Genomic DNA, 26936 nt, shown 5'->3' on the forward strand with positions numbered 1-26936 from the left:
CCATATTTTGCTGTAAAGTAAATTTCAGGGTTTATCTTGATTAATTCATGATACCAGTTAACAGATACAAAATAATTAAACAATAAATAAAAAAATAAAGACTCTAGGTGTTAGGAAATCTATACAATATCTGATAATAAAATTTAAAAAAAACCGGGATTAAGCAAAAATAATTTAGTGGTCAGTTAATTATTTGTATTTTTTTAAGGGTGATAGTACATCTAGATACTCTTGATTTATCAATAATGAAAGTTATTATGTTGTTTGTGTTCCCCTGTATTTAACTATTTATTAATGTTGTAAGTTTATTTAGATAGTTTTATAAACTGCAAATTGTTAAGATGCAGATTTAGGCCTCCATGAATCCATGTAAACTGGAGGTTTAACCAGAGATTTGGAAGATTTTTTATATATATATTTTCTTTAAAGTAAATACTCTAGGTGTTAGGAAATATATTCAATAGCTGATAAAAAAAAAAAAAAAAACGGGATTAAGCACAAATAATTTAGTGGTCAGTTAATTGTATTTTTTAAGGGGGACAGCACATCTCACACTCCAACACTGTAGATGGCGGTAATGCGCCTTGAACGCTTTAAAACCCGAGAAGAAGAACGAGCGCGCGTCGAAGCTCTCGTTGCAGCGGTCGGTCGCTGTTGCCGTGGAGGCGGAGTGCAGCCTGCTGGGACCGACTGGAGGACGGAGGACGGAGGACGCAGGTCACATGCTGGACGAACCCTGAGAAGCTCACCTGCTTTGGGATGAGAACAAATTGAGCGTATTTCGTAAAATATTCAGCACCCTTCTTCTTCTTCTTCTTGTTTTAATCGGTAAGCGCGAGGCGGCCGTTGGTGTTTAAAAGTTCGAGGATCTCAAAAGTTCCGCGAGGAGGAGCACGTTCTGCGTTCACGGTCAACCCGACGGAGGAAAGCCGGTATATACCTATATATACCTATATATACATATATACATATATAGATATATATATCTATATATATTACAAAGAGCTTCAGGCCGTTTCCAGGAGATCGAGCCACCGGAGTGGTTCTTCCAGCTGAACAGACGCCCTGAAGAGGACCGAGCCACGATGGTGAGTTTCGGGGCCTCCGGCGACCCGCCCGCGTCCTTCTTCGGTTTCACGCTCGTTGTCATCCGGAGCTCCTCCACACCGATGTCCTTCGCTGTGCCCGGAGCTCTGCTCTCAATAGTCCGTTTGCTGGTTCCCGCTCCGAGTCCTTTCCTGGTATGTGTCCCCTTGGACAGTTGTCCCGGGGTTATGTCCACCTGGGCTGCTGGTAAACACGAGCTAGGTAGCTAAAGGCGGCTACTTGTTGCTAGCTAACATATCGTCCCGTTAAACGAGCCCCGTCTTCAAAACGTGTTCGACAAACACGCTCCTCTGCGGGGTGAACTGTGGCTTCGCGCTCGCCTGATAAACTCTCTTCATGGACAGTTCGCTCGTTGCATTTCACGTGTAGAAACTATAACACGTGATTGGCGTTAAATGTTAGCGGTTACACAACTAGCTGCGCGGCTAAAGAGCTCCGTGATAAAGGTCACGGAGCTCCGCAGGGAGGGAGTCCCCGCCGGAAGGATCTCCTCGGTAATAAACACAAGCTCCGTGTGTTGCAGGGGCAGCTGGGTTTAAGGAAACGTAAAGAAGGTTATTGAGTGGTGTCGCATGTCTTAACAATGTGGGCACATCGGCGCCATGTGCTTCTTCCTCCGACCCGCAAACCAAAAGGCTGCTGTGCGTCACTGCGTCACCGAGACGGCCGGTTTGTAACTGAATGTTAAAAGACAGACAGCTCGGACTGAACGATTGAGAAGCTTTTCCGATTCTCGTGCCGGTGACTTCAGCACCCTGTGTTTTTTAATCTGTTTTTCGCAGTAATAGCGGGTCAAAACGTTGCGGTCACGCCGAGGCAGCCCTGCGCCATGTCCGGGTACATGTGACTGAGGGGGCGGGGCGCTGGGCACCAGTACGGCAGCCAGGGAGTGTTTACGTGTGGCAAGAGCTGCTTTTGCAAAAACTGGATTGCAGGATCTTGGCTGGATTAACTTCATTCATTGAATTCGTAATGGTGTATATCTAGATGAATCAGTTTTGAATGTTGAAGATGCCGTCATAGTTTTAATGCATGATACAAAACAGTTCAATTGCGCTGATTTTATCTTGGTTTCAAAGGGTTATTTTGAATTTTCTGAAAGCATGCCATGTGGAAGGTTTCATATTGCATCCTTACACATGATGATCTGTGTTAAACAGACACCTGGGGGGCTTTCTGTGAAGGTTATTTTGTGTTTAAAACACTGAGAGCAAATTTCTTGCACTGTAATCATAAATACAGTTTGTAAGTAAAACTATATTAACCAAGAATATAATTGTTTTTATTGAAAACAAATTCCCCTTCAGTGTTTTGATGTCACTAAAACGGTTGCTCACAGATTTGACCTCATTGTCTGCGTGTTGTGAGTTGAGTTGGATGTAATTGGCAGGACATAAACTTATAGATGAGACGGGAGTTTCTATTGGTTTGACTTGGATCCACAGCGTGGCAGTAGACGCACAACTCGCTCGCTGTGTGCTGAGCTACATGGAAGTCTGTTTACATTACATCGCTGTTTTGTGTTTAAATGCTTTAAAATGTGGGGCCACGACTTTGGTTATGTTTCATATTGGCAGTCAGTTTATATATTTTTTACTTACAAACTGGATTTTGGATTGGGGTGAAAGAAATTTGCTTTCAAAACTGTTTTCTTTGCTTGCACAAGAAAAGACACCGACCTTGTTTGGTCTGGATCTTTGGACATTTCTGTTTGGTCTGAACCAAAATAGCAGGTGTGAAAGGTTCCCCGGACAACAGTTGGGACCAAAGGACCAACATTTGGTCTGGCCAAAAGGGGTAGTCTCGCTCTGGATAAAACTGAACCATGGTTTGCTTTGTGTGCAGTGTGAGAACACTTTCTGGATGGTTCAGACTTGTGAACCAATTGCAAGAAAGCGTATAATCTCCCAATGAACAGTAGAAGAAGAAAAAGAAGTGAAAATGAGCTTGCAGGTTCGTCTCACAAAGAAAACTAAGAAGAAAGTTATTTTTTAAGAGGAAAATAAACACCGCTCGTAAAGCTATATTGGTAAAAATGTAGTGGCAACAAAATTCATCTGTTGGTTCATTTTTCTCCATTTAAACAGAAAGGCTGATGTCAGACGCACGCCCATATAAAAAATAATCAATGTCAAGTATAGGGAGATGTAGGCATGTCATAGTTCTTTCATGCACTAACAAATTTAACATATATGGAAATAGAAAATAAATACTTATTTCTTCTTATGTCTGCTACAATGCAAATCTGAAATCAGCTGCAGGGCAGGCACCCCCCCCCCCCCCCCCCCCGTCTCCTCGTGTGAAAACTCGACTTGTACTGTTGTTTCCTGGTCTCATCCTGGGTTAGGTATGCAGACAACAGTATCTCCTATAACTTGCTGTATATTCTGATAACTATGCAGGTCACCACAAAGGGAGCGGGTCTGAACCCCAATGCCAAAGTGTGGCAGGAGATCCCCGTCCAACAGAATGACATCCAAGGTGGTACAGAGGATTCCCCGTGGCTGCAGACCTGCCCTCCTTCTGCTGATATGACTGAAGGTATGAAGGATCTCGGTTATGTGTAAAGAAAATGTTTTCTACCTTTAATTCATCTTCTCCATGACATAAACCGAACCCGTCTATCCTGCACTGATACCGTGCCAAAGACAAGTTTTGGCTTGTATATTATGTACCGAACTATAACAAGATGGTTATAGATCGGCATGGTTTATGAAGAAAGAGTTATAGCTCGGGGAGTAGATACAAAGCATCACATAGCATCTTTAGAGCTTTATTTTCTTCTAACACGACAGTTATTTCACAATCATTTCATCACTGCGTGTCGTCGGTTCCTCAGACGTTCCCTCTTCAGGAGGTAAAGGATATGACGCTGAGTATGTGGACATCCCCGCTGACGACGCCCCAGTACCCATCGGCACCTCCTCTGGGAATGACCTCCACCAGCCTGACTCGGGGCATTTAGTCTTTGACCCACAGTGCGACTCTGCCATCGATAACGATGAGTCTAAGGAACAACCGGTGTCCGAGGAGAGTTTGAGGGACTCTTTAAAGAAACGCCTGGAGTTTTGCTTTTCTAGGTGAGTCTTCTAGAAAATTTACTTTTACTTACTAGTTTTAGATTCATTTTAGGGACACTGACATTTGCTCTTGCATTCGTTATTGTCGTAGCATGATCATACGTGTGTTTGTGTGGGTGTGTGCTACAGCTACAAGAACAGCAGCAGTAATGATTCACTTGAGTATATTCTGAAATTGAGAATTGAGTTGAATAGTTCAAGTTAGCAGTTTTATTTATTTTTTTATTGGCAAGTTTCTTTTCTTGATTAAGCTTTTCAAACCACAATTCAGTTCATTGATAATTTGTCTGCACCAAAGCTTCTTAAACGTCCCTGTCTCAGACTGTTGGTGTCTTCTTACAAGGTGGAATTTGGACAGAAGAGTTCTGTTCTGTTGGCATCTCAAAATAAGACCAAAATGTGTTTTAAATTGAGAGAATTTATTTTGAAGACCCTGAATGATTCTGTGTGTTTCGACACTTCACACAGGAAACTAATAACTTCATATGTAGGTGGACTTAAAGTCTAACAGTCATACATTTCTAACACTAAACCCTGTTTACCATCTGAGTTGTAATTTTATAAGATTAAAGTCTTTAACATTATTTATTTAACGTGGCAGCAAATACAAGTTATAGAACAAAGTCCTTTTTTATTGATTCCAATCCAATGTTTTGTGTGTTTAAAGGGAGAATCTCTCCAAGGACCTGTACCTCATCTCCCAGATGGACAGCGATCAGTTTGTTCCCATCTGGACCGTCGCTTGCATGGAGGACATCAAAGCGCTGACCGCTGACACGGATCTCATTCTGGATGTACTGCGAGGTACCAGCACTGCTGTTCTAGCTCTATTTGCAATAATGGCTTGAAGATCGACTAAAATAATAGACAGAATCCATCTAAAAATATACAACATACTGTATTTAAATACATTTTATAACATAAATGAAATTTGGAGACTTATCTGCCCGGACTAAATACGGTAAACCTCGACTAAGAGCATAACAACTGTGTGAAGTTGCAACATCCATATTTGAAGCATCATCTGCTGTCGTGGCAACAACTTTGTGTTTGACCAGAATCAGATTTATTGCCGAAACTCCTCGAAATGCTTCACATGCGTACGAGTCTGGACAGACATGGATGTGAACTGCAGCCGGACGCGATACCACCCGGCTGTCGTTCTGGTTTTCAGCTCGCGTACGTTTGCTTCGTTGTTTCAGGCTCGCCCGCGGTGCAGGTCGATGAAAGTGGCGAGAAGGTTCGGCCAAACCACAGTCGCTGCATCCTAATTCTGAGAGAAGTGCCAGAGACCACCCCGGTTGAGGTAAACGCAACTCAATACAGCCATTTCCCCTGTACATTAAATCCTGCTAACAAGGTGCTGCTGCATGCTTGTGCTCTATAATCACAGTTCCTGACAGGTTCAGGGGCAGTCGGGGACTCGCAGTATCTGCCTCGGTGCATTTTGACGTTCAAACTTTTTGGATTTAATTGTTGTGGCTCATCGACAGCTTATTATCAAGGAGCCTGCCCGATGTCTTCGAGGGTGGAGGGGGAGGGTTTATAAGAAGTGTGTAATATGTTCTTTTCATTTTCTTTACAGGAAGTAGAGGCTCTTTTTCAGAGTGAAAACTGTCCAAAAGTGTTGAGTGTTAAGTTTGCGCACAACAGCAACTGGTACATAACATTTCAGTCTGATAAGGACGCACTGCAGGTACGTGTCCTTATTAATATACATATATAAACCACTGAATGTTACACTTAACTTTGCAAAGTGAAAAGCAGGAAAAGCTTTTATTTGTTTTCTAGTTTTAAAGGGAACAATAGTGAATTTACATTAATGTTAACGTGAGTTTTTTTTTTTTTTAAATCCCTGCAGGCTTACAGATATCTACGAGAGGAAGTGAAAACGTTCCAGGGGAAACCCATCATGGTGAGTCACCGCTTTTTTTTTTTTTTCCTCTCACTGCTTATTGGTTATAAATGAGTAGTTTGGAGTCCTAAAAGGTTTTGCATTACACAGGACTAAAGTGCTCTCAGCTGTTCCGTCCCCCGTCTCCCCCCCCAGGCTGTAGCCTCCGGAGTGACCTTGGGAACTGTTTGTAGACAGACTTGATAAGCAAAAAAGTTTGATTATCACAATGTGACATTGACCTTGTGTGTTTCACATATTTTACACACCCCTTCTTCAGCTGGACTTTGGTTTGACCTTGTGTGCCCTGCTTTCATTCCCCGATAAACCCCAGTGATGATCAGTATCGCGCTTGGAAGGACCCATATGCACTGTGGCTAGCTGGGAGGAACTTTTCAACAGCTTTTTCTGTAAATCTGTGTTTCTGCTTTTTACGCTCTCCCTCTGCTCTCCCTCACGTTCCTGTAGTGCTACCCCCCCCCCCTTCACTCCCCCTTCTTTCTCCTAGTCAGTGCAGTGTTTTATGGCCTGATGACCGTGAGATTATGAGATCTGAGGGGACTGAAGGACATCAGAGCAACACTGCTCTTCATTGGTTCAGGCTAAATCAAACACCTTGTTGTCGTCCCCGCAGGCCCGCATTAAGGCTATCAACACATTCTTTGGGAAGAATGGCTTCCGCAGCGTGGACTCAGGCGTGTACAGTCAGCACTCCCAGCCGCAGGCCCAGTACGAGTCTCCGGTCTACATGCAGCAGGTGTACAACCCGCCGCAGCAGTACCCGGTTTATCCTGTGGTGTCGTCCTCCTGGAGCCCTTCAATCTTGCCTTACTTTGAGACACCGCTGGTGAGAACCTGAACGCATCGTTCAAAAACATCTGAAGAGAAGTGTGTTTTTTTTTTCTATATATGTAATTGGATTTCTATCCATCATTGTCATGTCTAGGCACCTTTCCCTAACGGAGGATTCATGAACGGTTACAGTAGTCCAGGGACCTACAAAGCAAACTCCAGCTCCATCGGCAGCCATCGTCCCATAAGCAGAAACCGGTAGGTGCAAGTTATAACAACAAAATGTCTTTCATTTACTGTAGTTTCTCACCAGCTTTAATTCACTTTTCTTTCACAAAATAAAGTCCAGGCGTTATGCATTTAGAAAGTTGTACCTTTTTTGTTCTTTAGGCTCTGAGCATCAGATTGAAATAACATAGTGGATACTACAATGAAGTGCCCCAACAAAGCACTAATTATAGTTCATTAATATAGAAAGAACTGAGTCTGTTTTTAAAGTAACTGGACAGACACACATGAAGTCAAACAAAAACATAATTTGTGGGAACTTCTTCCTGTCAATCACTGCTTTAAAGATTCAACTCTTCAGCAGGTGCTTTGTGTCTTTTTCTCGGCGATGGAGACGAGCCTCATTATCTCCTTCATTTGCGTGGTCACCACTTTACTCCTTATATCATTATATCGTGAGAAATACAGGTGCTCATGAAACATTTAGTGGCCAAGAATTAAATTACTTTAGGACCCTTGACATTTGTATTTGTTCAGTTAGAACTGAGCTGTCAACCGTTTTTACACCCTCCATCTTCACGTGGTCACCTTTCTTCAGTCTTTGATTGTACGTCCACAACCCTCTTAAAATGCGCTTTGTTTTCTGTGGTAGCGCTGACCGTGCAGTAATGTAATTCGTTGTCCTTTATGTGCGTCCAGCAACCATGTAAAGAGTCACGCTCGGCCTGCCGATGTGGCTCCGAGGAGCTTGATGGACGGCATGTCTGCTCTCTTGAATCCACGAGCCCTCCAAGCATCCGTGACGATGAGCGGCGCCGCGCCGCAGTCGGTCTCTCTGGCCTCCTTCAGCCTTAAAGAGGCTTCTGCAGCGGCCGCTGCACTCGGTGGAGATCTGAGCGGGGCAGGACGGGGCAGGTGAGTTCATATCATCCCGCTTAGTTACACGTCAGAGATGGTTTCCAAACAAAATGTGACGAAAAAAAAAAATTCAGTTCCAGAGAAATGAGAGTCATTGCCTTCTTTGTGTTGATGGGTTTTTTTTCAGTGAATGTGACTTCTGATCTAAATCTTTTTTTTACTGTAGAAGAATTAACCACAGAGGCATGAGGAGAAAAAGGGAAGACGAACACACCTTGGTCAGTGTACTCCCTTCTTTTCTTTTCTTTTTTTTTTTTTTAACCCTGACCATATTTCTATATTTGAAAGATGTCTGTCAGTATATCTTCTATATTTATCTCAATCTTGAGTGTGCTTTCTTAATTAAAGTTTGACTTTTTATTGTTGAATGAAAAATGCAGAGGCTGGTCCCTGTGATGGAGGTCAAGGCACCAGCTCCAAAGTTTGACCTGGCAGCTTCTAATTTCCCTCCTCTGCCGGGGTGTGTGGTCAGCATGCAGGAGGAAACCACGACAGAAATGCGCCTATCGGACGTCGTGCGTGGCCTTAAGGTGCCGACCAAGGTGAACATCTTTCCCTCTCCGATACCTTCTACTTTTTAAAGAGTATAAAGTATAAATCTTTCTTTTCTTTTTTGCTCAGTCTGCGAGCCAAGAAATTAACGTTCCCCGAGACACAAACATCTCAGAAGTTCCTGTAATCAAACCTGAATCACTGACCCCGGCTGTAAAACCTGCTGCAGTGACATCGCAGCCCGTCACCCCACCCGTCTCAAGGTAACGTTTAGTACAAGCTAATAAACTGTCAGCGAATAACAAAGAAGTGTAAAATGACTCTTTTTTTTTTCTCTTTTCTTTTCAATTCAGCATTTCTCCTCCGGTAAAGGAAGAGGATGAAGCTGAACCTCCTGTTTTAAAGGAAAAGATCTCCTCGGCCACACAAGTTGTCTCTCAGACAGCTTCAGAAGATCCTCCCTCCTCCTGCAGCCAGGCGGTTCCTGCAGAAGCACCTTCTCCATCTCCCCCGAGTCCAACATCAGAGCCGGTGAGGCCGGCTTTCCTAATGTTGAATACCACGTTAGGTCTTTGACATCCGCTTATTGATTCAGAGCTCAGGCCAGGACTCCCTTTAGATAGCCTTATATTACATGGACACGCTAAAGTGTTTATATAAAACTTGGTATGTGACATTTAATGAATATTTTTTTAACAGAAGTATCAAATATGCATTTTGTAGTTTTAACAAGTCACTCTGAAAAGTTACTATCTCTTTCCTGAGTCATGATTTTTTTCTGCAGGGGAGAGTAGAGCACTTCTCAAACCACTTCAGCATAATGTACCTCTCTGCCACTGATGTTTACAGTCAATTCAATGTGTTTGTCAAAGGGCATTTTAATATTTTGGATCATATAATCTGTGATGTGGCGTTTTTCTTTTTTCTCGATCATTTATTTTAAATTTGACATTTTCTCCCATTATTCTCTGACCAGGGGCCCAGAAAACTCAGCTATGCAGAGGTGTGCCAGCGGCTTGCCAAGGACCCTCCGTCCTCCCCCCCCCCCTCTCGCTCCTGCAACCAGCCAACCCCTGCAAGAGCTCAAGGTCAACAGGGTCGAGGAGCCTCGGCTCAACTCCAGACAGACTCCAGAGAAACCCACGGACAAACGGCCTCCACAGCAGCCGTCCCGCGCCTTCAGAGGGAAACCGGGCCAAGCTAGAGTCGGAGGTGCAGGGCTGAAGATCCGGGAGCATCAGAGAGGCCTGAACACGGGCAAACGCTTCTCCCCCCAGCGGGGGGCCAGACACAGCGGCAAGGAGCAGAACATTCCCCCCGGCTCACCAAAATAACCGGAGAACAACTCGCTTGAAAAACACAAACTAAAACAGATAGAAATACTGTAAATGTAAATATGTAAATAGACAGATGAATATATTTCATTTGACAGACTGTCAAAGAATCTGTTAACAATTCTGCAGACCTGAAATTATTTGGGAAGATTATTAGTAGATATTCCTTTCAGGAGAATATATCAAATCTGCAGACAGTTAAAGTAATATCACAGTGGTATTAAGAGATGCCCCCACAGACCAGTCTCTCCTGGAGAAAAATGTTTGATTTTGAAGCAGCTTTTCTCCAAAAAAAATACATTACAATGATTTTAATCTGAGGACGGATTTGCATTAATTAGTGCAGTTTTCTGGAGGGACTGTTTGATGGACTGAATCTGTAGATTATAGTATGAGGAGAGAGAGAGGCTTCTTTTATCTTTTTAAAACATCAGTAATATAACCAACTAGTGAGAAATGACAATGAGGCACATTGGATTTATTTTTCTGTATTTTTTTTTTTTTGTGATCCATCCACGAGCTTTTCATCAAAGTAATTTTGCATTGAAATCTGTAATCAGTGATTATTTATGAAGTGCAACATGCTGAATCTGTGGAGGAGTAATGGAAACGGTGACGTTTTGAGAGGTTAGAAAGTCTTTGTTTTTGAGGACATTTATTAATGGTTGTTGGTTAATCCTGCTCTTCAAGTGAAGCTGGTGACTACTTGTAGTAGTTGTCTTTGGCAGCAGCTGTCTTTGTGATGTAGATATAATGTCCATACTGCTTAACATTTGAAATCAGCTTTGTGGTAAAGCTGAAGTAGATCTGTTTCTGTCATTTTTTTTTGCCAGATTGAATCACTGATTTTTATCTTCTAATGGAGCCTAAATGTCCACGAAAGACTGTTGTCCAAATGACCTGCTGAGTGTGCTCAGATATCAGCAGGATCTTAGTGATTCTCACAAAGCAACATCGAAGGGTTAGTGTGATTATATACTGTATGTGGTTTCAGTTTTGGCTTGTGGTGTCACTTGTGGGACGAGTTGAAAGGAACCCTGTTGAGTTCTGGAGAAGTCAACCTGTTCCAGAGTAGATGGAGTTCACAGGGTTGTTATGGCGACACAGGACGCGGATGTTTCTGTACTTTTTATGTGTTGTTGTTTTTTTTTGAGTGGGTGTGGAGGGAAAAGTTGATCTTGAGAATCGGCAGCTCTGCATCTGTACCGCTAACAGATGATCTGAGAGACCCGGAGCAGAAATAGTTTTCTTCTCGACGTCGCCGCCTGATGAAAGCGGTCGTTCGAAGGTCGACTGGTGTCCTCGCTTGATTTGGTGACTATGATTTCTTGCGTCTTGTTTTGGTGGGACACAAAGAGGCTTTAGATGAATGTAGTCTGGATTTTAAACCACTTTGCAACATAATTTTTGTATCGACGTGTCGTATCTTTTCTTCAGAGTGTGTGCACAGATATAGTTTTAATCTGGGTTCTTAGCGTGTTTGTTGTTTTAAAGTACTTTTCCAATGCAGTATCTTTTTATTTTTCTGTAAATTATTTGTTTTCTTCATTGTTTTCAATGTTTCTATAATATGTGTGTAAATGGGTGTGAAGACGGATCTGAGATCATATTCTTAGTTATGAGCAGCTGAGTTTAGATACAGATCTGTACTGCGACTCCCGGCTCAGCGATGAGCAGAATATGCCAGTAACTGTTGTTGTAATTAAGATGCACTGTCCTTTTATCTCGAGGCTTTTAATCATTACAGAAAGTCAGATGTGGAAACGTGTCGCAGAGAAATACTTAACTTCTTAAACATTTATCTTGTTTTATCATTTTCATCCAAAACCAATTAGAGGTGATGCGAATAGAAATGAGCAAAATAAAAGTAAAGGAATGCAGGTTTTCTTAAGAGGGGGGAGTGAAACATCTCAAACCGAACCTCTAGTGCCTTTAAAAGGTGGTCATTTTCAGTATGAAAGTCCAAGAATTTCGAGCATGTGAATTCGTCCCTGAACAAAAGGCTTTTTTAGTTGGTTGTCAAAATGTAACATCATCAGTTTCAGTAAATCTCGCAATTGCAGAGCTGCGACGGAGACGTAACGCGTGCTTGCGTGCATGTTTGTCCATTATGTGTCTGCCATGCATTTTGTTTCGTCAGCTTGCCAGTCTTCTGTTCATAACTCCACTTCAATCAAGTACACACTGGTTTATCAAGTTCATATTTTATTACTGAGCCTGATTTATGAAAATAAAGATATATTTTTAAACGGTTATGTCCTTGATTTTAATGTATGTTTGCCCAACAACATGTTACAACACTGAGCGACTTCTTACATTTCCTTTTCTGTAAGTCTGTCATTCGCTGTATTTTGCACAGTGTCCGTTTCCTGCCACAGAGCACGAGGTGGTAAATGTTTTTTCGTTTTTTTAACGTGACATCTGCCAAGTAAACAGCCAGAAATAACCGTAAACACACGTGACTGCACATTTGGCTCGCTCTCTTTCTGCTGATTTGGTGACTCGAACATGGCGGAACAGCATTTAAACAGGGGTGACGTGAAACTTCAACTATGAACACAAAAGTCGGATGATGTGTACATCTTGATCTATCGATGGATTGGGCATAATGTTTACGTTTTCTCGGATCGATCGTGTTACGTAACATCGTGGAGTTGCAACTCTCGCGGTGTTTGGCTGATGGAAGTGTCAGAGTGTCAACAACGGCCAGCAGCAGCAGCGGAGCAGCGCTGTCCGGAGCAGGGAGAGGAGGCCAAACGTCGGGTCAGTCGGCTCACATTTCGGATACGTCTCATGTTAATTCGGACGTTTTGTCAAATAAATCCTGTTAATGTGGTCCACGCGGCTCCGCAGCTCGGCTACGAGCGCAGCTTTCTGTTAGCATTAGCACGCTAACGGCTAGCCGTGTGTAAACTGGCCGGGTATGCTAACGAAGCTTCGATTAGCAGTTAGCATGATCTTTAGCTCCGCCGCCCCGTGACTCCGAGCTCTCCCCGTTAAACAGCTCCCCGTTAAACGGCTCCGCGTTAAACGGCTCCACGTTAAACGGCTCCACGTTAAACAGCTCCACGTTCAAAGGCGCGTCTCGTTATTTGTAATAGTTCCTGCGACGTTAGCGTCCGCGTCGGTCCGCTGACATGTCAGTCGGGCTTGTGGAAACCGAGTGTGTCGGTGTGGTCATCGGGAAGGACATGCTCCCTCCAGGCCCATCTCATGGAGTCTACGGCCAGCTACATAATGTGGTATTTTAGTCCAACCTGTCCAGTCTGTAATCTGTAATCTGTAATGTGAAGCACGCAGCCGGACGACCCGGACAGTGACAGCGGCTCACCCGGTGACTCGGGTCGGGCAGCTCACTGACAGCTCGCTCTGTGGCTCTTGCTGCCTCATCGTTGGAGGTACCGAGTCCAGAGCAGCAGTCCTCGGCCTGCGTCCCTCCGAAACAGCCCATAATATCACCGCTGATAGAACACAGGCTATATGTCCCAACAGGTGCACGGGCCACTCGTGATGCTGCAGGTTGATAATACACCTGAATAACACACGGTAACATCTGGACTATTTTTCTGGTCCACCCAATTACTTCTGAATAATCGTTGTCAAAGTCTAAAAACTGGACTAGATCAATAAAAAGCGACACTACTGACACTGTTTGTAATATCATATGGCCATCAGCTGTTCGATCGCCTCCGGCATGAATTTATAAAGCAGATAATAAGTGTCTCTGTTTCTTGCTCTCTCTTGCAGAACATTTGTCTGAGATGGGGGATGACCGACCCTTCGTATGCACTGCCCTCGGATGTGGGCAGGTAGGTTCTTCTGAACACACATCTGCGTCATGTGAAAACATTCAGCCCCAGAAATCTGAAACCACCACTCGCCCCTTTTTCTCTTTACACGACCTGCAATTTTATCTCGCAGCGAACGTTTACGGTCTGAAGTGCTGAACCGTGTAGACGGCGATCAAACACAATAACGCTGTTTCCACAGTGGCCTAATTAACGTGTCCAGCTCACATCCGCTGTGAATAAGTTCTTTCGATTGGTTCTTCGTCACGGTTCGGCAGCACAGTAAACACACTGATCCTTTTCGTCATATTCTTCACATAACTAACTGTATTATTTTGTTCATCTCTTGCAGAGATTCACAAATGAAGACCACCTGTCAGTCCACAAACACAAGCATGAAATGACATTAAAATTTGGTCCCGCCAGGACAGACTCTGTTATCATTGCAGGTAATTTCATCACCATTTGTTTATGTTTAAGTGAAGCTGAATTGTGCAGTAATGAAGTTGTAAACGATCTAAAGACCTGTGTTGATGTACTTCTCTGTGTCTGTTTGAAAGAAGGATGTTTCTGAGCCGTACAGTTTTTAAATTTAATTTTGCAGACCAGACGCCAACACCCACACGCTTCCTGAAGAACTGCGAGGAGGTCGGTCTGTTCAACGAGCTCGCCAGCTCCTTCGAACACGAGTTTAGCAAAGCACAGGACGACGAGCATCGGACGAAACACCCAGTGAGACAAAAGATTCATGCCGTTTCTGTTGGTTTTCTCTTGTTATGAAATAGAGTTGTGTCAGCGTGAGGCGTTTTATGATTTAAGATGATGTTAAAACTCTCCTCTCGTCATCTGGTGCTTCTGGCCTTGAAGGCTGCACCGTTACAGACACCATCCGAAGTAAAAGATGAGGACGAGGGTCCTTTACAAGTTGACTCTTCCCCCCCCGACAGTCCCGATTCCTCGTCCAGCATGTCCGACGACAGCGGAGACTCACGGGTGAGAGGCGAGGTACAAATCGTTCCCACTGCCTCTGCGGTCAGACGACCTGTTCGCAGGTTCACTGGTCGACGAGGATAAACTTCCTTCATGAATGAAAAACAGCTTGTTGTGTCGTTTCATTTCACAGGAGATACCGACGAAGCCTGTCGTGGGTTCTGCTCCCACTCCAACCATCGTGCGTCCGGGTTCTCTCCCCCTTCATTTGAGCAATGAGCCACTTCACCCGACTCTGCCGTCTCCGACTTCTGTTATCACACAAGCTCCGCCCTCCAACAGACAGCTCAAGTAAACGTCATTGTTTTTCTCTGCCGTTTGCTTTTTACTTGATGTTAAAACGCTCGTTAACACGTGTGAAAATGTACAAAAACTCAAAAGTCAGTCGAAGTCACCACAACAACTAAGCAGCAAGTAAACAAGTCACACGGTGCGATCCAGGTTGGAGCAGCTGTTTGATCTCAGACGGGTAGAAACATGTTGCTCTGATTGAGGGAAGATCTCAGTCCTCCGTATGCAGAAAAACGGGACTCTTAAATAAATCAATAAATCTCCTCTTTAGGAGTTGTACATCTCACATTCTGGTTTTTAAATGGGACTTGAGAGAGAAAATAAATGATTTTCTCGTCTTGGTTGTCAGCCTGTTCTCTGCAGTGGAGGACCATCTTTTTACAAGTGTCTCACGTTGTCAACAGCTCCCCCACAAGCTCGTATCCACTGGTGAGGCACCTCCCTAATGGGCAGACGGTCCCTCTCCTGCCCAGTCCGGTGCAGATGACCTCGGTCATATCTGTAAGTCTCTTTCAAAACTTGAAAATAATTGATAACAAATTATCAACAAGTTATTTTACCGTTTCCCCGTCTGTTTTTCTCTTCCTTTCCCTTCCTGGGTATTTGTTTGCGATGTGGAGCTTGCGAGGCCGGTGAACTCGGTGCCGAACATCCCCGGGATCCCGGGACCTCCTGTCGGAGGGCCGAGCAGCGCTTCCTCTTCCCCGTCTGGGTACAGTCTTCACTCTGAGACCAAGATGGTGAGACCATCAGTCACACTGCTGTCATTTTAAAAGCTGCAGGGTTTAAGCAAAGAAATAAAAAAAGATTCCATTTGTATAAAGTCATTTATTACATCTGTAAAACTCAAGTTGTGTTCCATTACACGGCCGACACGGTGTGTCGTCTGTGTGTCTGTAGCGGCTGAAGGCAGCTCTATGTCATCAGGGCCCGGGAGCACAAGATGGAGCCGGTGGGAGGTCAGGATCCATCCCTGCTGTCCCCCAGCGGCAGGAACACGGCCAGCAGCCCAGCCAGAACTCCGACGCACCGTCACCTGCACAACCACAGGTACAGTCATCCATACACACCTGCATCCATACACACCTGCATCCATACACACCTGCATCCATACACACCTGCATACAGGGGTGTGAAAAAGTGTTTGCTCCCTTCCTGATTTCTTATTTTTTTGCATGTCTGTCACACTTAAATGTTTCAGATCAAACAAATTTAAATATTATTCAAAGATAACACAAGTAAACACAAAATGCAGTTTTTAAATGAAGGTTTTTATTATTAAGGGAGAAAAACAATCCAAACCCACATGGCTCTGTGTGAAAAAGTGTTTCCCCCTAAACCTAATAACTGGTTGGGCCACCCTCAGCAGCAACAACTGCAATCAAGCGTTTGCGATAACTTCCAATGAGTCTTTTCCAGCTGTGGAGGAATGTTGGCCGACTCATCTTTACAGAGTTGTTGTAATTCAGCCACATTGGAGGGTTTTCCAGCACCAACCTCCTTTTTAAGGTCATGCCACAGCATCTCAATAAGATTCAGGTCAGGACTTTGACTAGGCCACTCCAAAGTCTTCATTTTGTTTTTCTTCATCCATTCAGAGGTGGACTTGCTGGTGTGTTTTGGATCATTGTCCTGCTGCAGAACCCAAGTTGGCTTCAGCTTGAGGTCACAAACAGATGGCCGGACGTTCTCCTTCAGGATGTTTTGGTAGACGGTAGAATTCATGGTTCCATTTATCACAGCAAGTCTTCCAGGTCCTGAAGCAGCAAAACAGCCCCAGACCATCACACTACCACCACCATATTTTACTGTTGGTATGAGGTTCTTGTTCTGAAATGCGGTGTTACTTTTACGCCAGATGTAATGGGACACACACCTTCCAAAAAGTTGAACTTTTGTCTCGTCAGTCCACAGAGTATTTTCCCAAAAGTCTCGGGGATCATCAAGATGTTTTCTGGCAAAAATGAGACGAGCCTTAATGTTCTTTTTGCTCAGCGGTGGTTTTGGTCTTGGAACTCTGCCATGCAGCCATTTCTGCCGAGTCTCTTTCTTCTGGTGGAGTCATGAACACTGACCTTAACTGAGGCAAGTGAGGCCTGCAGTTCTTTGGATGTTGTCGTGGGGTCTTTTGTGACCTCTCGGATGAGTCGTCGCTGCTCTCTTGGGGTAATTTTGGTCGGCCGGACGCTCCTGGGAAGGTTCACCGCTGTTCCATGTTTTCTTCATTTGTGGATAATGGCTCTCACTGTGGTTCTCTGGAGTCCCAAAGCTTTAGAAATGGCTTTAGAACCTTTTCCAGACTGATAGATCTCAATTACTTTCTTTCTAATTTGTTCCTGAATTTCTTTGGATCTCGACATGATGTCTATCTTTTGAGGATCTTTTGGTCTACTCCACTTTGTCAGGCAGGTCCTATTTAAATGATTTCTTGATTGAGAACAGGTGTGGCAGTAATCAGGCCTGGGTGTGGCTGGAGAAATTGAACTCAGGTGTGATAAACCACAGTTAAGTTATGTTTTAACAGGAGGGGGCAAACACTTTTTCACACAGGGCCATGTGGGTTTGGATTGTTTTTCTCCCTTAATAATAAAAACCTTCATTTAAAAACTGCATTTTGTGTTTACTTGTGTTATCTTTGACAAATATTTAAATTTGTTTGATGATCTGAAACATTTAAGTGTGACAGACATGCAAAAAAATAAGAAATCAGGAAGGGGGCAAACACTTTTTCACACCACTGTACATACACACCTGCATCCATACACACCGAGGACCAGACGGCAACGTGAAGGACACCTTTGATCGACCTGAACGTGTACAATGTTCCTTCAGTAATTCTCCGTCTAGCCACGTCGGATTCTTTCATAGTCTAGAAATTAAAAATGGAGTGATTGTGTGAACTAAATAATCATTAACAAGTTGACCCGGATGCCTTTTCAGCAGCACATTAAACGTGAGGAGTGCCGCATGCACTTCCACCCGCCCGACAGAGTGACCAGATTTATTCAAAGTAGCCCACTTTCACCTCCTTCCTCATTCTCCAGGTGTCCCCTGCTCAGCCAACAGGAGGGCGGCGGCGGCGAGCGTCGGAGATGGACCCCGACGAGCGGAGGCAGCGTTTTCTGGAAAGAAACCGGGCGGCCGCGTCGCGCTGCAGGCAAAAACGAAAGCTGTGGGTTAACTCTCTGGAGAAGAAGGCGGACGATCTCGCCAGCATGAACGTGTCGCTGACGGTGAGTCCGCTCCAGGGTGGAAATCAGCCACCTGAACGCGCTCGTTCATTGGCCTCCTGATCACGTGACAAGAAGGGGCGTGCTGGGAATGACTTGTGTTTTATGCTGCTGTCAGAATGAAGTCTCCCTACTGAGGAACGAAGTGGCTCAGCTGAAGCAGCTCCTCCTGGCTCACAAAGACTGCCCCGTCACTGTAATGCAGAAGAAGGCAGCTTTCTTAGGTAACCGCATGAGATCGTGAACCAACTCTCTCTGCTGTGTCATTTGTTGTGTCAGGATTCATCTGCCATCTCATCCCATCTAATGTGTCACTCTCACTCGCTCACCTCTCTTAAGGGTGAATGTGTCTCTCTCTGTCTGTAGCTGCAGGAGGGGAGGACACCTCCAGGGACGCTTCCACCGAACCGATCGGCTCCCCGGCGGCTGTTATCCAACACGGAGCGTCACCCACCGCCTCGGCCTCCAGCCCGGGGGCCACCATCAACGGGATGAGCGTCCGCGCTGCGGAGGCGGTGGCCATGTCGGTCCTGGCCGGCATGGGTTCGGGCCAGCCTGGAGGGGTTGTCATGGCAACGCAGTCCCAGTCGGCCCCGAGATGATGTGCGGACACACGTAGCCGGAATGAACTCGAGTGGCATTTGGAGGCCGGACTGGTGAAAAGTTGTTGTTTGTTTTTTGTTTTTTAAAGAGGGAAACAACCTCAACCCGCCGCCCCCCGCCCCGCCCCAGAGTTGAGATACCCCCCTTCCCTCACAGCCAACGATAATCACACAGAGACATGGCACAGTGCCTCCGCCGACCCTCCACTCCCAGCAGGCTCCCTTCTCAGAGAAGCTTCATCTCTTTGTCTGTATGTAAATACGAATCCCACGTCGGACTTTCTCTCTGCAGGGTTTGAGGTCTTTTCTTGTTCAGTTATCACTGTTGGAGAAAAAAATGGTTTCAGATTTGGAATGAGAAATATGAATGAAAAAAATCCTCTGTTATGTTTTCATTTCTCTGGAAAGCAGCTTAAGTCCAACTTCTTCCCACACACTGGCTGTGATGAGGTCTGTTTCTCTCCAAGCTGACGAGGTATCTTGTATTTTTTTTCACGTGTAAGAAAACGATTTTTATGCCTGATCCTGCTTGTTGACATAATGCAGTGAAAATATGGTGCGAGATCAGCTGTTTAAATGCAGTAAGCGGCAGCCCGGAAAGTGTTTTAATGCTCCTCTGTTTTCTTAGTTTGCTTTTCTGACCTTAAGTTTCATGTCTGTGTTTTTTCTTTTAGGTTGATTAGCCGTTACGGTTGAGTCATCTGAGTTCATAACAAACCAAACTGTAGATGTGTACACTGTTTACCCTGTGATTGTGTGCCTGACTTTGTTTTTTTATTATTATTATTTTTTTTTAATCATCATCTATTTTAACCCATTTGGAATGGATATCATTATATTAGTCCAACGTATCAAACCCTATTGACTGCATGGATTATTCAAGGCCGAAGAATACCACTGTTTGTTAGTGAATCATCATAATATCACTGTTTTTTGGTTGTTGTTTTTTTTTTTATCTGTTTTTCCTTCTGTAACATCAAATTATTGATGCAAAAACTGTCCTTGTTAGGTAAGGATTCCCTCCTCAGTCCTAATGTAACACACTTGAAAAGGTTAGTCTTCTAGAAGGCCTTTTAATGATAATCATAGTCGATTTTAAGTCCTATACCCCGACCTTTCAGTTGAGGAAAGAGTAGTGCAATATATTTTTCTATTGAATATCAATGTTCTTGCATTTAGCTGATGTGTGTGGCCCGGCTGCTGAGAAGGGTTTTGGTCTATTTCAGTGGAAAGCTAAAGGTATGAGATGACCAAAGCAAATGTGAAGATGAGTATTCTTGAATGAATGGGATTAGTGATTCGTGCACATCTGTGGAGAGCTACAGATGTCCTGGTCTTGGGTGCTTTCCAATATTTGACAAGCCGTCTCGGATCATGAAGTAGATGTGATACATGTGCAAGGTGGTCGTCTTGAAATTTTAAGTTTTGAAATGCAGATTGTTTTATACGGCATTGTACTTCCAAGACTATCATGTTGTTTTTGCCCTCGTCACTCGGTGTCTTTTTTATAACATAATATTGTTTTAAGACGTTTATTTTTCTCTGTGGGAATGTTAGGCTTTTTTATTTTTATTTTTTTTTCATCACGTGATAGTGTGTCCCCTTAATTTGTTAAAGAGGATAGACGTCTTTTTATGTGATTAACAGAGGTTGAACCACATGAAAAAAAAAATGTCTCAGATCTGTGTGGAGGGAGATTGTCAAATACTCAGGCCTCAAGATGGGAAAAATTACTTGTGTATAGTCTCAACTAATGAATGACTTGTCTCGGGCAAAAAATGAAATAAAACGATGAAAAAGAAAAGTTCATCAATGTTGGCACTTAATCCCATTTCGTGCCTCTTATTATCATTACATCAGAGTCACAGAGCAAATAGATAAATTCCCCGTGATCCTTGAAAAAGCTTCCAGGACGTTCACACTTTCTGTTGTTCTCAGTTTACTTCCTGAAAGCAGCTTTCATTACTATTTTTATTTGGATCACACGACCGGCCCGACAGTCGAGCAGAAAGGTTTCAGGATCCTGCACCCTTCAGTTAAACATTTTTTTGCTCAGCTACTTGTATGTGGAAAACATCGCTCCAGTAATGAAGACCAAGAATTACCACCTGATTTCAGCTTCCGGTCTGCAGACCTTTGTAACGTCTTTAAGCTGAATAGTTTTGTTTTTCTGGCCTGCCATCTGTATACTGTTGTGGTTCATCACTCTTACAGCATCTGTTTTGTCACCAGGAGACGGCCGTTGTCATTTAGACCGTCCTGATCACTAACAAACTACGGCTGAATTTCACAATTATCAACTGTTGCTGATAATTAGCTGACCATAAAACACTTCCTCCAAGTTTTCCAAAAACTTGTCATTGGCTGTTTAAGGTAAGTTTCAGAAATGTGGATGAAAAAAAAACAAAAATCAATCTACAGTAACATAAAAAAACAAACATTAACCTCCTATATATGGTAAACAGAAATTATTCGTTTCCCTGTTTGTTTGGTGGACATAAAAATGATGAACATATTATTTGGCAGGGGTGAAAGAAGTATTCAGATCCTTTACTCAAGTAAAAGTACCAATCCAGCAGTGTTAAAGTCCTGCATGAAAAATCATTTTTAAGTAAAAGTACAAAAGTAGAAACAGACAAATATGGTTCAAGTATTAAAGTAAAAGTTTGGTCTCCATGACTGAAAAATATGACATCATTACGATGATAATACAGAACCATCAGTGTGTCAGCAGGTGGATCTGGTTTAAACTACTTTACTTTAAAAGTAACTGAAGCTTTCAAATAAATTTAGTGGAGTAGAAAGTACAATATTTCCCTCTGAAATGTGGAGTCCACGTATAAAATAGCATCAAATGGAAAAAGTTAAGTACTAGTACCTTAAAATTTTACTTGCTGAAGTAAATACACTTATTAACTGTCACATGTCTTTTTTGTGTGAAAACATGTAATAGATATCCCGCAGTGTGCCGATATAGAAAAAGAAACGGGCGGCAGGTGAATTGGCTCAGGGAGGAAAATGCAGTTGTTGCCTCGCAGCGCCAGCAGAGGGCGCCAGAGAGTCTCTCACACCAGCATGTCACAGCAATTACCATCAGCCCGGGTCATGTGACTGACTCACGGACTCCTCTGGCGAGTTGTTCCCATCTCCCACAGTCATGGCGGTGTCGGGGAGTCGCGGAGATGGAGTAAACACCGCCACCGCTGCATCCTGATTGTTTTAGTTTTTAGTTTTTTCTCTCCCCTCCCCTCCCCTCCCCTCCTCCCCCCGTAGCTTCATGCTGGACTGTACCTGCTGTCCTTTGAAGATATCGCAAACATCCCGCGGGCTGCCGTGCTTCCGACGATGGCCGACCGCAGCGTTGATCTGTCGGCTCTGCCTAAAGAGGTCAGGGACCAGCTGGCGGAGTTGGATCTGGAGCTGTCCGAAGGTAAGGCACCCCCCCTCCCCCACCGAGCCGTGCAAGTGGCTTTAATGGTTGGTAGTTGATGCAAACTGCAGTTTAAGTGTGGATCTTGCGCGTGTTTACGTGTAAATCAGGCACGAGCAGCTTTCCCGTGTCAGCTGGGTGTCAGTCAGTGCTGCTGCAGTGGATCAGGACACGAGACAAAAAAAACACACTGACCTCCTTTTCTTTTAAAGCTGTTATTACCTTATCAGCTGTCCTTGTTCCTTTTATGGCTCGTTGGGGGGAGGGGGGGTGATGTTTATGCAGGTTGCGACACATAATGCATAAAACAAATATCTATTTGATCTTTAGTCCTTATTTCCTCCCATGTTCTTGGTTTTAATAAATATGATCTACATACATTGACTATCCGTAGTCATATGAGCGAAAACACTTCTGTCAAAGAAAATGGGTCAAGTTTGTCATCCCCGAGGCTTTGTGTGTGTGTGTGTGAGAGTGTGTGTGTGTGTGTGTGTGTGAGAGAGAGAGTGTGTGTGTGAGAGAGAGAGTGTGTGTGTGAGAGAGAGAGAGTGTGTGTGTGAGAGAGAGAGTGTGTGTGTGTGTGTGTGTGTGAGAGAGTGTGTGTGTGTGTGTGTGTGTGAGTGTGTGTGTGAGTGTGTGTGTGTGTGTGTGTGTGTGTGAGAGTGTGTGTGTGTGTGTGTGTGTGTGTGTGTGTGTGTGTGTGTGAGAGTGTGTGTGTGAGAGAGAGAGTGTGTGTGTGTGTGTGTGTGAGTGTGTGTGTGTGTGTGAGAGTGTGTGTGTGTGTGTGTGTGTGAGAGTGTGTGTGTGTGTGTGTGTGTGTGTGTGTGTTGAGCCTCAGACATCAGTGGACTGTAAATGATGCTGGCCCCCTCAGCTGTGCTGCTCTCAGAGTCTGAACCCTGAACTGCAGCTACAAGAAGCTCGTGCTCGCTCTGTTGTGAACGAGGGAGTAAATATGGAGCTGGCTGTTACGCAAGTCTCCTCCTCACCATGTGAATCACTGTGCAGCAACATGATTGGTGCTGTGCCGTTCTCAGGTGCCTCGCGGGTGGATGAGTAATGTAAAGATTCACATAGAGAGCCAGAGGGTGGAGGTGGAGGGGTGGGGGGGGGGTGTACGGGCCGCCACCGAGTCCCTCATCACACCACAGGACGCATGCAGATACCTGGAACTGTCCTTCCCCGCTTGTAGGAGGCCAGTTTCTCTTCATCGCTCACCCAGTTGTATTCCTGATAGAGAAACAGTCATTTCTTTTTGAATCTCTCAGGACACGTGTGTTTTTGAGCATTAAACTGCAATACTGAAAATCCTTTAATTTAATAAAGCAGCACGACTGTTCTTCAGGGCTGTGAATCAGCAGGAATCTGGTGTATATCATGACACATATCATTACAGTTCATTTTAAGGTGATATATTGGGAGACTGTCTCGGTTTACGTTGCTACCATTGACTGCACATAAAAGTGGCCGTACAGGTTTGAAAAATGAGGTCGATGCAGAGCTGCAATACCACCGATGGAGCCTCCGGCTCCACAGACTCCCATTCAACTTCTTCTTCGGGACCTAATGTCATCAGGTTTCCAATCAGATCGAGCGGGATCCACCGCTGGCTCCTCCCCCAGCTCCTCCAAATATGGTCACTTCTGCCTTCGAACTAGCAAGATGGCGACGGACAGAATCTGAACTGGAGGCTTCATCACGATCGTTCACAGACCAACGGGTGACGTCACTGATGGTTGATTACGCGGTTACGGATTATTTGAATGACTGCCATCTAGTGGTCACGGTGGGGGGGGGGGGGGGGGGACGCCGTCTGCCACGAATCTGTGCGTGTAAACTATTAATCGATGCGGTGTTTTGGAGAATCCAGACAGTATTTCAGCTACATTTTCCCGCTTCTACAGTTCTTTAAAACCCTCGTAACATCTGGAGCTCTAAGTTCACCCTCAGTGTGTTTTTAATTTGTTCATTTTCACAGGGCGTCACACTCACTGTGGCGTGTTCAGGCCTGAGCGGCAGCGTGGTACAGTGTGTGTGTGTGTGTGTGTGTGTGTGTGTGTGTGTGTGTGTGTGTGTGTGTGTGTGTGTGTTATGGTTAATAATAGACTTCAATCAGCAATGTGGTAATGAGGGTGGCTAATGGAGGATTGGATGTTCAACTCACTCAACATAGGTGAGAGGTAGTGGATGATGGGAAATAACTGTGTAATCAAGTGTGCAATTTGTACTGGAATACAGTCACTACGGAGTCGGAGCAATTATGATTATTATGCATCACTTCTCTTTGTGATATTACAAAAAGCTTGTTTGGGGAAGGAAGTAGTCGAGTAACAGATGATTTGACCGAGGTTTTAATGCTGCGGTGAGATTGCAAAGCTCCTGGTTTTGTCAGGCTTTAACTGAAGGCTCAGTGGAAGTCATGGATAGTTCAAGTCTGGAGAGCTTTAAGTTCTCAGTGAGAGTCTGAGGTGGCAAATAGTGACTTTTTTTTTTATCATCAATCTGTTTATTCTCTCAGAAAATGGTGCAAAATGTCGACTCAGGGTTTTGCAGCTTAAAAATGTCTTAATTTGTCCCGACCAACAGTCCACAGCCAAAAGATATTCAGTTTATTATTATTTAATACATTTTTGTCATTTAAAAGAAATGTATCCAAAATGAGTAATCGATTATGAAACAGCTGGTGTTGAAATATGTGTCTGGATGCAGCTGTTGAACAGTCGGGCTTTATTACTGGAACAGACAAGCACACACAGTCAGTTGAATATTGAATGCTACACTTCATTTTTTTATAGTGGAAAATGTCCATATTGAGCTCACAAGCTGCCTTCAAATGGCTTGTTTTGTTTGACTTACAGATATAAATGCAAAGATATTATGTTTTCAATGATTCAACACACAAAAAAAGCACCAAGATCCTCATATTTAAGTTGGAAACAGACATTTTTGTTTATTAAATCAATTTTCTCTCGATTGACTAATTGTTCCAAAACTTTTGCAACATAAAACTAAACATGTCAAGTGATTCTGATTCGTGTATCTATCAGGTTTCAGGTAAAAAGGTTTGCTGGCGTCATTAGTTGAGTCGTGACGTCGGTCGTCTTCTCTTCTGTTTTCTCTTTGTTATGAACTGCTGCTGCTGCTCAGGTGAGATAGTTCACCTGTTGGTCCAGTCCGAGTTACCTGCGACGGTTTCGGTCGTTAACGTGTGCCTGAGTGGTAAGGTGACACCCCCGGGCCCTCTGCGGGGGGGTGGTGGTGGTGGGAGGAGGAGGGTGGTGGTGGTGGGAGGAGGCGGGGGGGCAGCATTGTTTGTAACTTTAGATCAGACATGATTCTTTTGCTACTGAAAAGGCTCGGCGCTGTCCAGATGTCCTGCGTCTCCGTCCACAGCGTGCAGTGATGAAGCTCCTGTACGCGGCGGACGGCAGCTGGACGACTCCGAAGCTTTCTCATGGATATCTTTTACGTGGCAACAATCCCCCCATTGTTGTCCCGTAGATGTGACTCGCTTAGCAACAAACAGGAGGAAAATGTGCATCAGCAGTTTTTCTTTTTTTTTCTTTTTCTTCTTCACAGAAATAGTTTCTGGCTGTGTGTGTGTGTGTGTGTGTGTGTGTGTGTGTGTGTGTGTGTGTGTGTGTGTGTGTGTGTGTGTGTGTGTGTGTGTGTGTGAGAGAGAGAGAGAGAGAGAGAGAGAGAGAGAACAGCTCCTCCCATTTTAACCTCCATGACTGTAAGGACACAAAGAAAACCTTTGTGGGGGTCAAAGACTTGAGCCGGCCTGGAATTTGTAGCTCTGAGCGGCGTCGGTTGAAGCGTCCCTGAGAGTGTGTCCTGCGTCCCTGAGAGTGTGTCCTGCGTCCCTGAGAGTGTGTCCTGCGTCCCTGAGAGTGTGTCCTGCGTCCCTGAGAGTGTGTCCTGCGTCCCTGAGAGTGTGTCCTGCGCGTCGCCGTGTCTGCAGCTCCTGTGTTTATGTATCGTTCATGTGAGTGTGACAAACGAACAGCGTCCAGATGCTCAGAGGACGCTCGCATGTCAAAAACGCTCCAGATTTGTTGTCATTTTAATCATTTAAAATTTTTCTAATATGACTCCTGATGTTTCGACGATGTGCAACATTTGAGAAGTTCGGCACCTTTTGTTAAATACAAAAAAGTATTTTTTAGAATAATGTTTATGTTATTTAAAGTAATTAAGGAAGGGAGAAGACTAATGCGGGTTTTATGCTTTCACGAGGACCTGCGTGATGTTCAGTTTTGTCATGAGGGTGTATATCTGTTCGCCTCCAGTTTGTCCCATCAGTGATGTCATCAACCATCAGTGATGTCATCAACCATCAGTGATGTCATCATTGGTTTGTTGAACGTTATGAATCCTCCAGTTCAGATTCTGTCCGTCGCCATCTTTGCTAGTTCGGAGCGGTTCGGAGCAGGAAGTGACCATATTTGGACAAGCTGGGGGAGGAGCCAGCGGTGGATCTGACCGATCTGATTGGAAACCATGACGATACTACGTCCCGCCCACCGATAGCTGTAACCTGACTGCACCACAGGCCTGTCAATCAAACAGACACGCCCCCAAAAACAGGTCTTCTTGAATCTTCTTTTCTAATGAATGAGGGATTATTTTCAGATGGACCTCCAGAAAACTAAGAAGAAGGAGTGACTTTAGCTAACAACACAAACACAAGAACTTGACTTCGTATCTAAAGAACTGACAGCCGTCTTTACAGTATCTTTATCATTATCGAGGGTATT

At 44.2% G+C, this 26936-nt stretch overlaps 3 protein-coding genes across 10 annotated transcripts in view; all 3 read left to right on the forward strand.

Annotated features, from left to right (window-relative positions):
• The first annotated feature begins 577 nt into the window (after window positions 1-577).
• larp4ab (La ribonucleoprotein 4Ab) lies at window positions 578-9796 on the forward strand. 3 transcript variants are annotated; one of them, XM_069155054.1, is made up of 15 exons: window positions 578-1088; window positions 3510-3648; window positions 3947-4187; window positions 4855-4991; window positions 5390-5493; window positions 5773-5883; window positions 6049-6102; window positions 6716-6928; window positions 7028-7131; window positions 7801-8016; window positions 8186-8237; window positions 8400-8561; window positions 8641-8774; window positions 8865-9042; window positions 9488-9796. In XM_069155054.1, the coding sequence occupies exons 1-15, from the start codon at window positions 1086-1088 to the stop codon at window positions 9713-9715; spliced, it is 2076 nt and encodes a 691-aa protein (XP_069011155.1). In that variant the 5' UTR covers window positions 578-1085; the 3' UTR covers window positions 9716-9796. The 3 variants fall into 3 exon arrangements, with proteins under 3 accessions (XP_069011155.1, XP_069011147.1, XP_069011162.1); XM_069155046.1 differs by lacking the exon at window positions 578-1088 and having other exon boundaries at window positions 3504-3648; XM_069155061.1 differs by lacking the exon at window positions 578-1088 and having other exon boundaries at window positions 3504-3648; window positions 8189-8237.
• Window positions 9797-12347: 2551 nt separating this feature from the next.
• Window positions 12348-20572, forward strand: atf7b (activating transcription factor 7b). Of its 5 annotated transcripts, none has more exons than XM_069155109.1 (12): window positions 12348-12608; window positions 13593-13654; window positions 13986-14082; window positions 14238-14365; window positions 14483-14626; window positions 14757-14914; window positions 15319-15415; window positions 15535-15654; window positions 15815-15964; window positions 17959-18147; window positions 18263-18368; window positions 18484-18602. In XM_069155109.1, exons 2-12 carry the CDS (start codon window positions 13607-13609, stop codon window positions 18486-18488), a joined length of 1242 nt encoding a protein of 413 aa, XP_069011210.1. In that variant the 5' UTR covers window positions 12348-12608; window positions 13593-13606; the 3' UTR covers window positions 18489-18602. The 5 variants fall into 5 exon arrangements, with proteins under 5 accessions (XP_069011210.1, XP_069011174.1, XP_069011202.1 ...); XM_069155073.1 differs by having other exon boundaries at window positions 12349-12608; window positions 18511-20572; XM_069155101.1 differs by having other exon boundaries at window positions 12349-12608; window positions 15842-15964; window positions 18511-20572.
• Window positions 20573-21892: 1320 nt separating this feature from the next.
• Window positions 21893-26936, forward strand: part of dip2bb (disco-interacting protein 2 homolog Bb) — a 44467-nt gene continuing 39423 nt past the window's right edge. For both annotated transcript variants that reach the window (XM_069155123.1, XM_069155133.1), the window contains exon 1: window positions 21893-22176. In XM_069155123.1, the coding sequence (XP_069011224.1) occupies window positions 22092-22176 (85 nt within the window). In that variant the 5' untranslated portion in view covers window positions 21893-22091. The remainder of the gene's footprint in view (window positions 22177-26936) is intronic.

Source organism: Embiotoca jacksoni, unplaced genomic scaffold (genome assembly GCF_022577435.1).
Source record: "Embiotoca jacksoni isolate LCO1_2020_lvr unplaced genomic scaffold, fEmbJac1.0.p SCAF_1, whole genome shotgun sequence".
Taxonomy (NCBI): domain Eukaryota; kingdom Metazoa; phylum Chordata; class Actinopteri; family Embiotocidae; genus Embiotoca; species Embiotoca jacksoni.

What these genes read in the sequence shown, in the direction of transcription:
- larp4ab (XM_069155046.1), top strand. Translation starts at nt 3,504, where the DNA reads ATGCAGGTCACCACAAAGGGAGCGGGTCTGAACCCCAATGCCAAAGTG. An exon ending in TTCTGCTGATATGACTGAAG is followed by an intron (nt 3,649 to 3,946) that starts GTATGAAGGATC and finishes TCGGTTCCTCAG; the next exon opens with ACGTTCCCTCTTCAGGAGGT. An exon ending in CTTACTTTGAGACACCGCTG is followed by an intron (nt 6,929 to 7,027) that starts GTGAGAACCTGA and finishes TGTCATGTCTAG; the next exon opens with GCACCTTTCCCTAACGGAGG.
- atf7b (XM_069155073.1), top strand. Translation starts at nt 13,607, where the DNA reads ATGGGGGATGACCGACCCTTCGTATGCACTGCCCTCGGATGTGGGCAG. An exon ending in CGTCACCTGCACAACCACAG is followed by an intron (nt 15,965 to 17,958) that starts GTACAGTCATCC and finishes CTCATTCTCCAG; the next exon opens with GTGTCCCCTGCTCAGCCAAC. An exon ending in GAAGAAGGCAGCTTTCTTAG is followed by an intron (nt 18,369 to 18,510) that starts GTAACCGCATGA and finishes CTCTGTCTGTAG; the next exon opens with CTGCAGGAGGGGAGGACACC.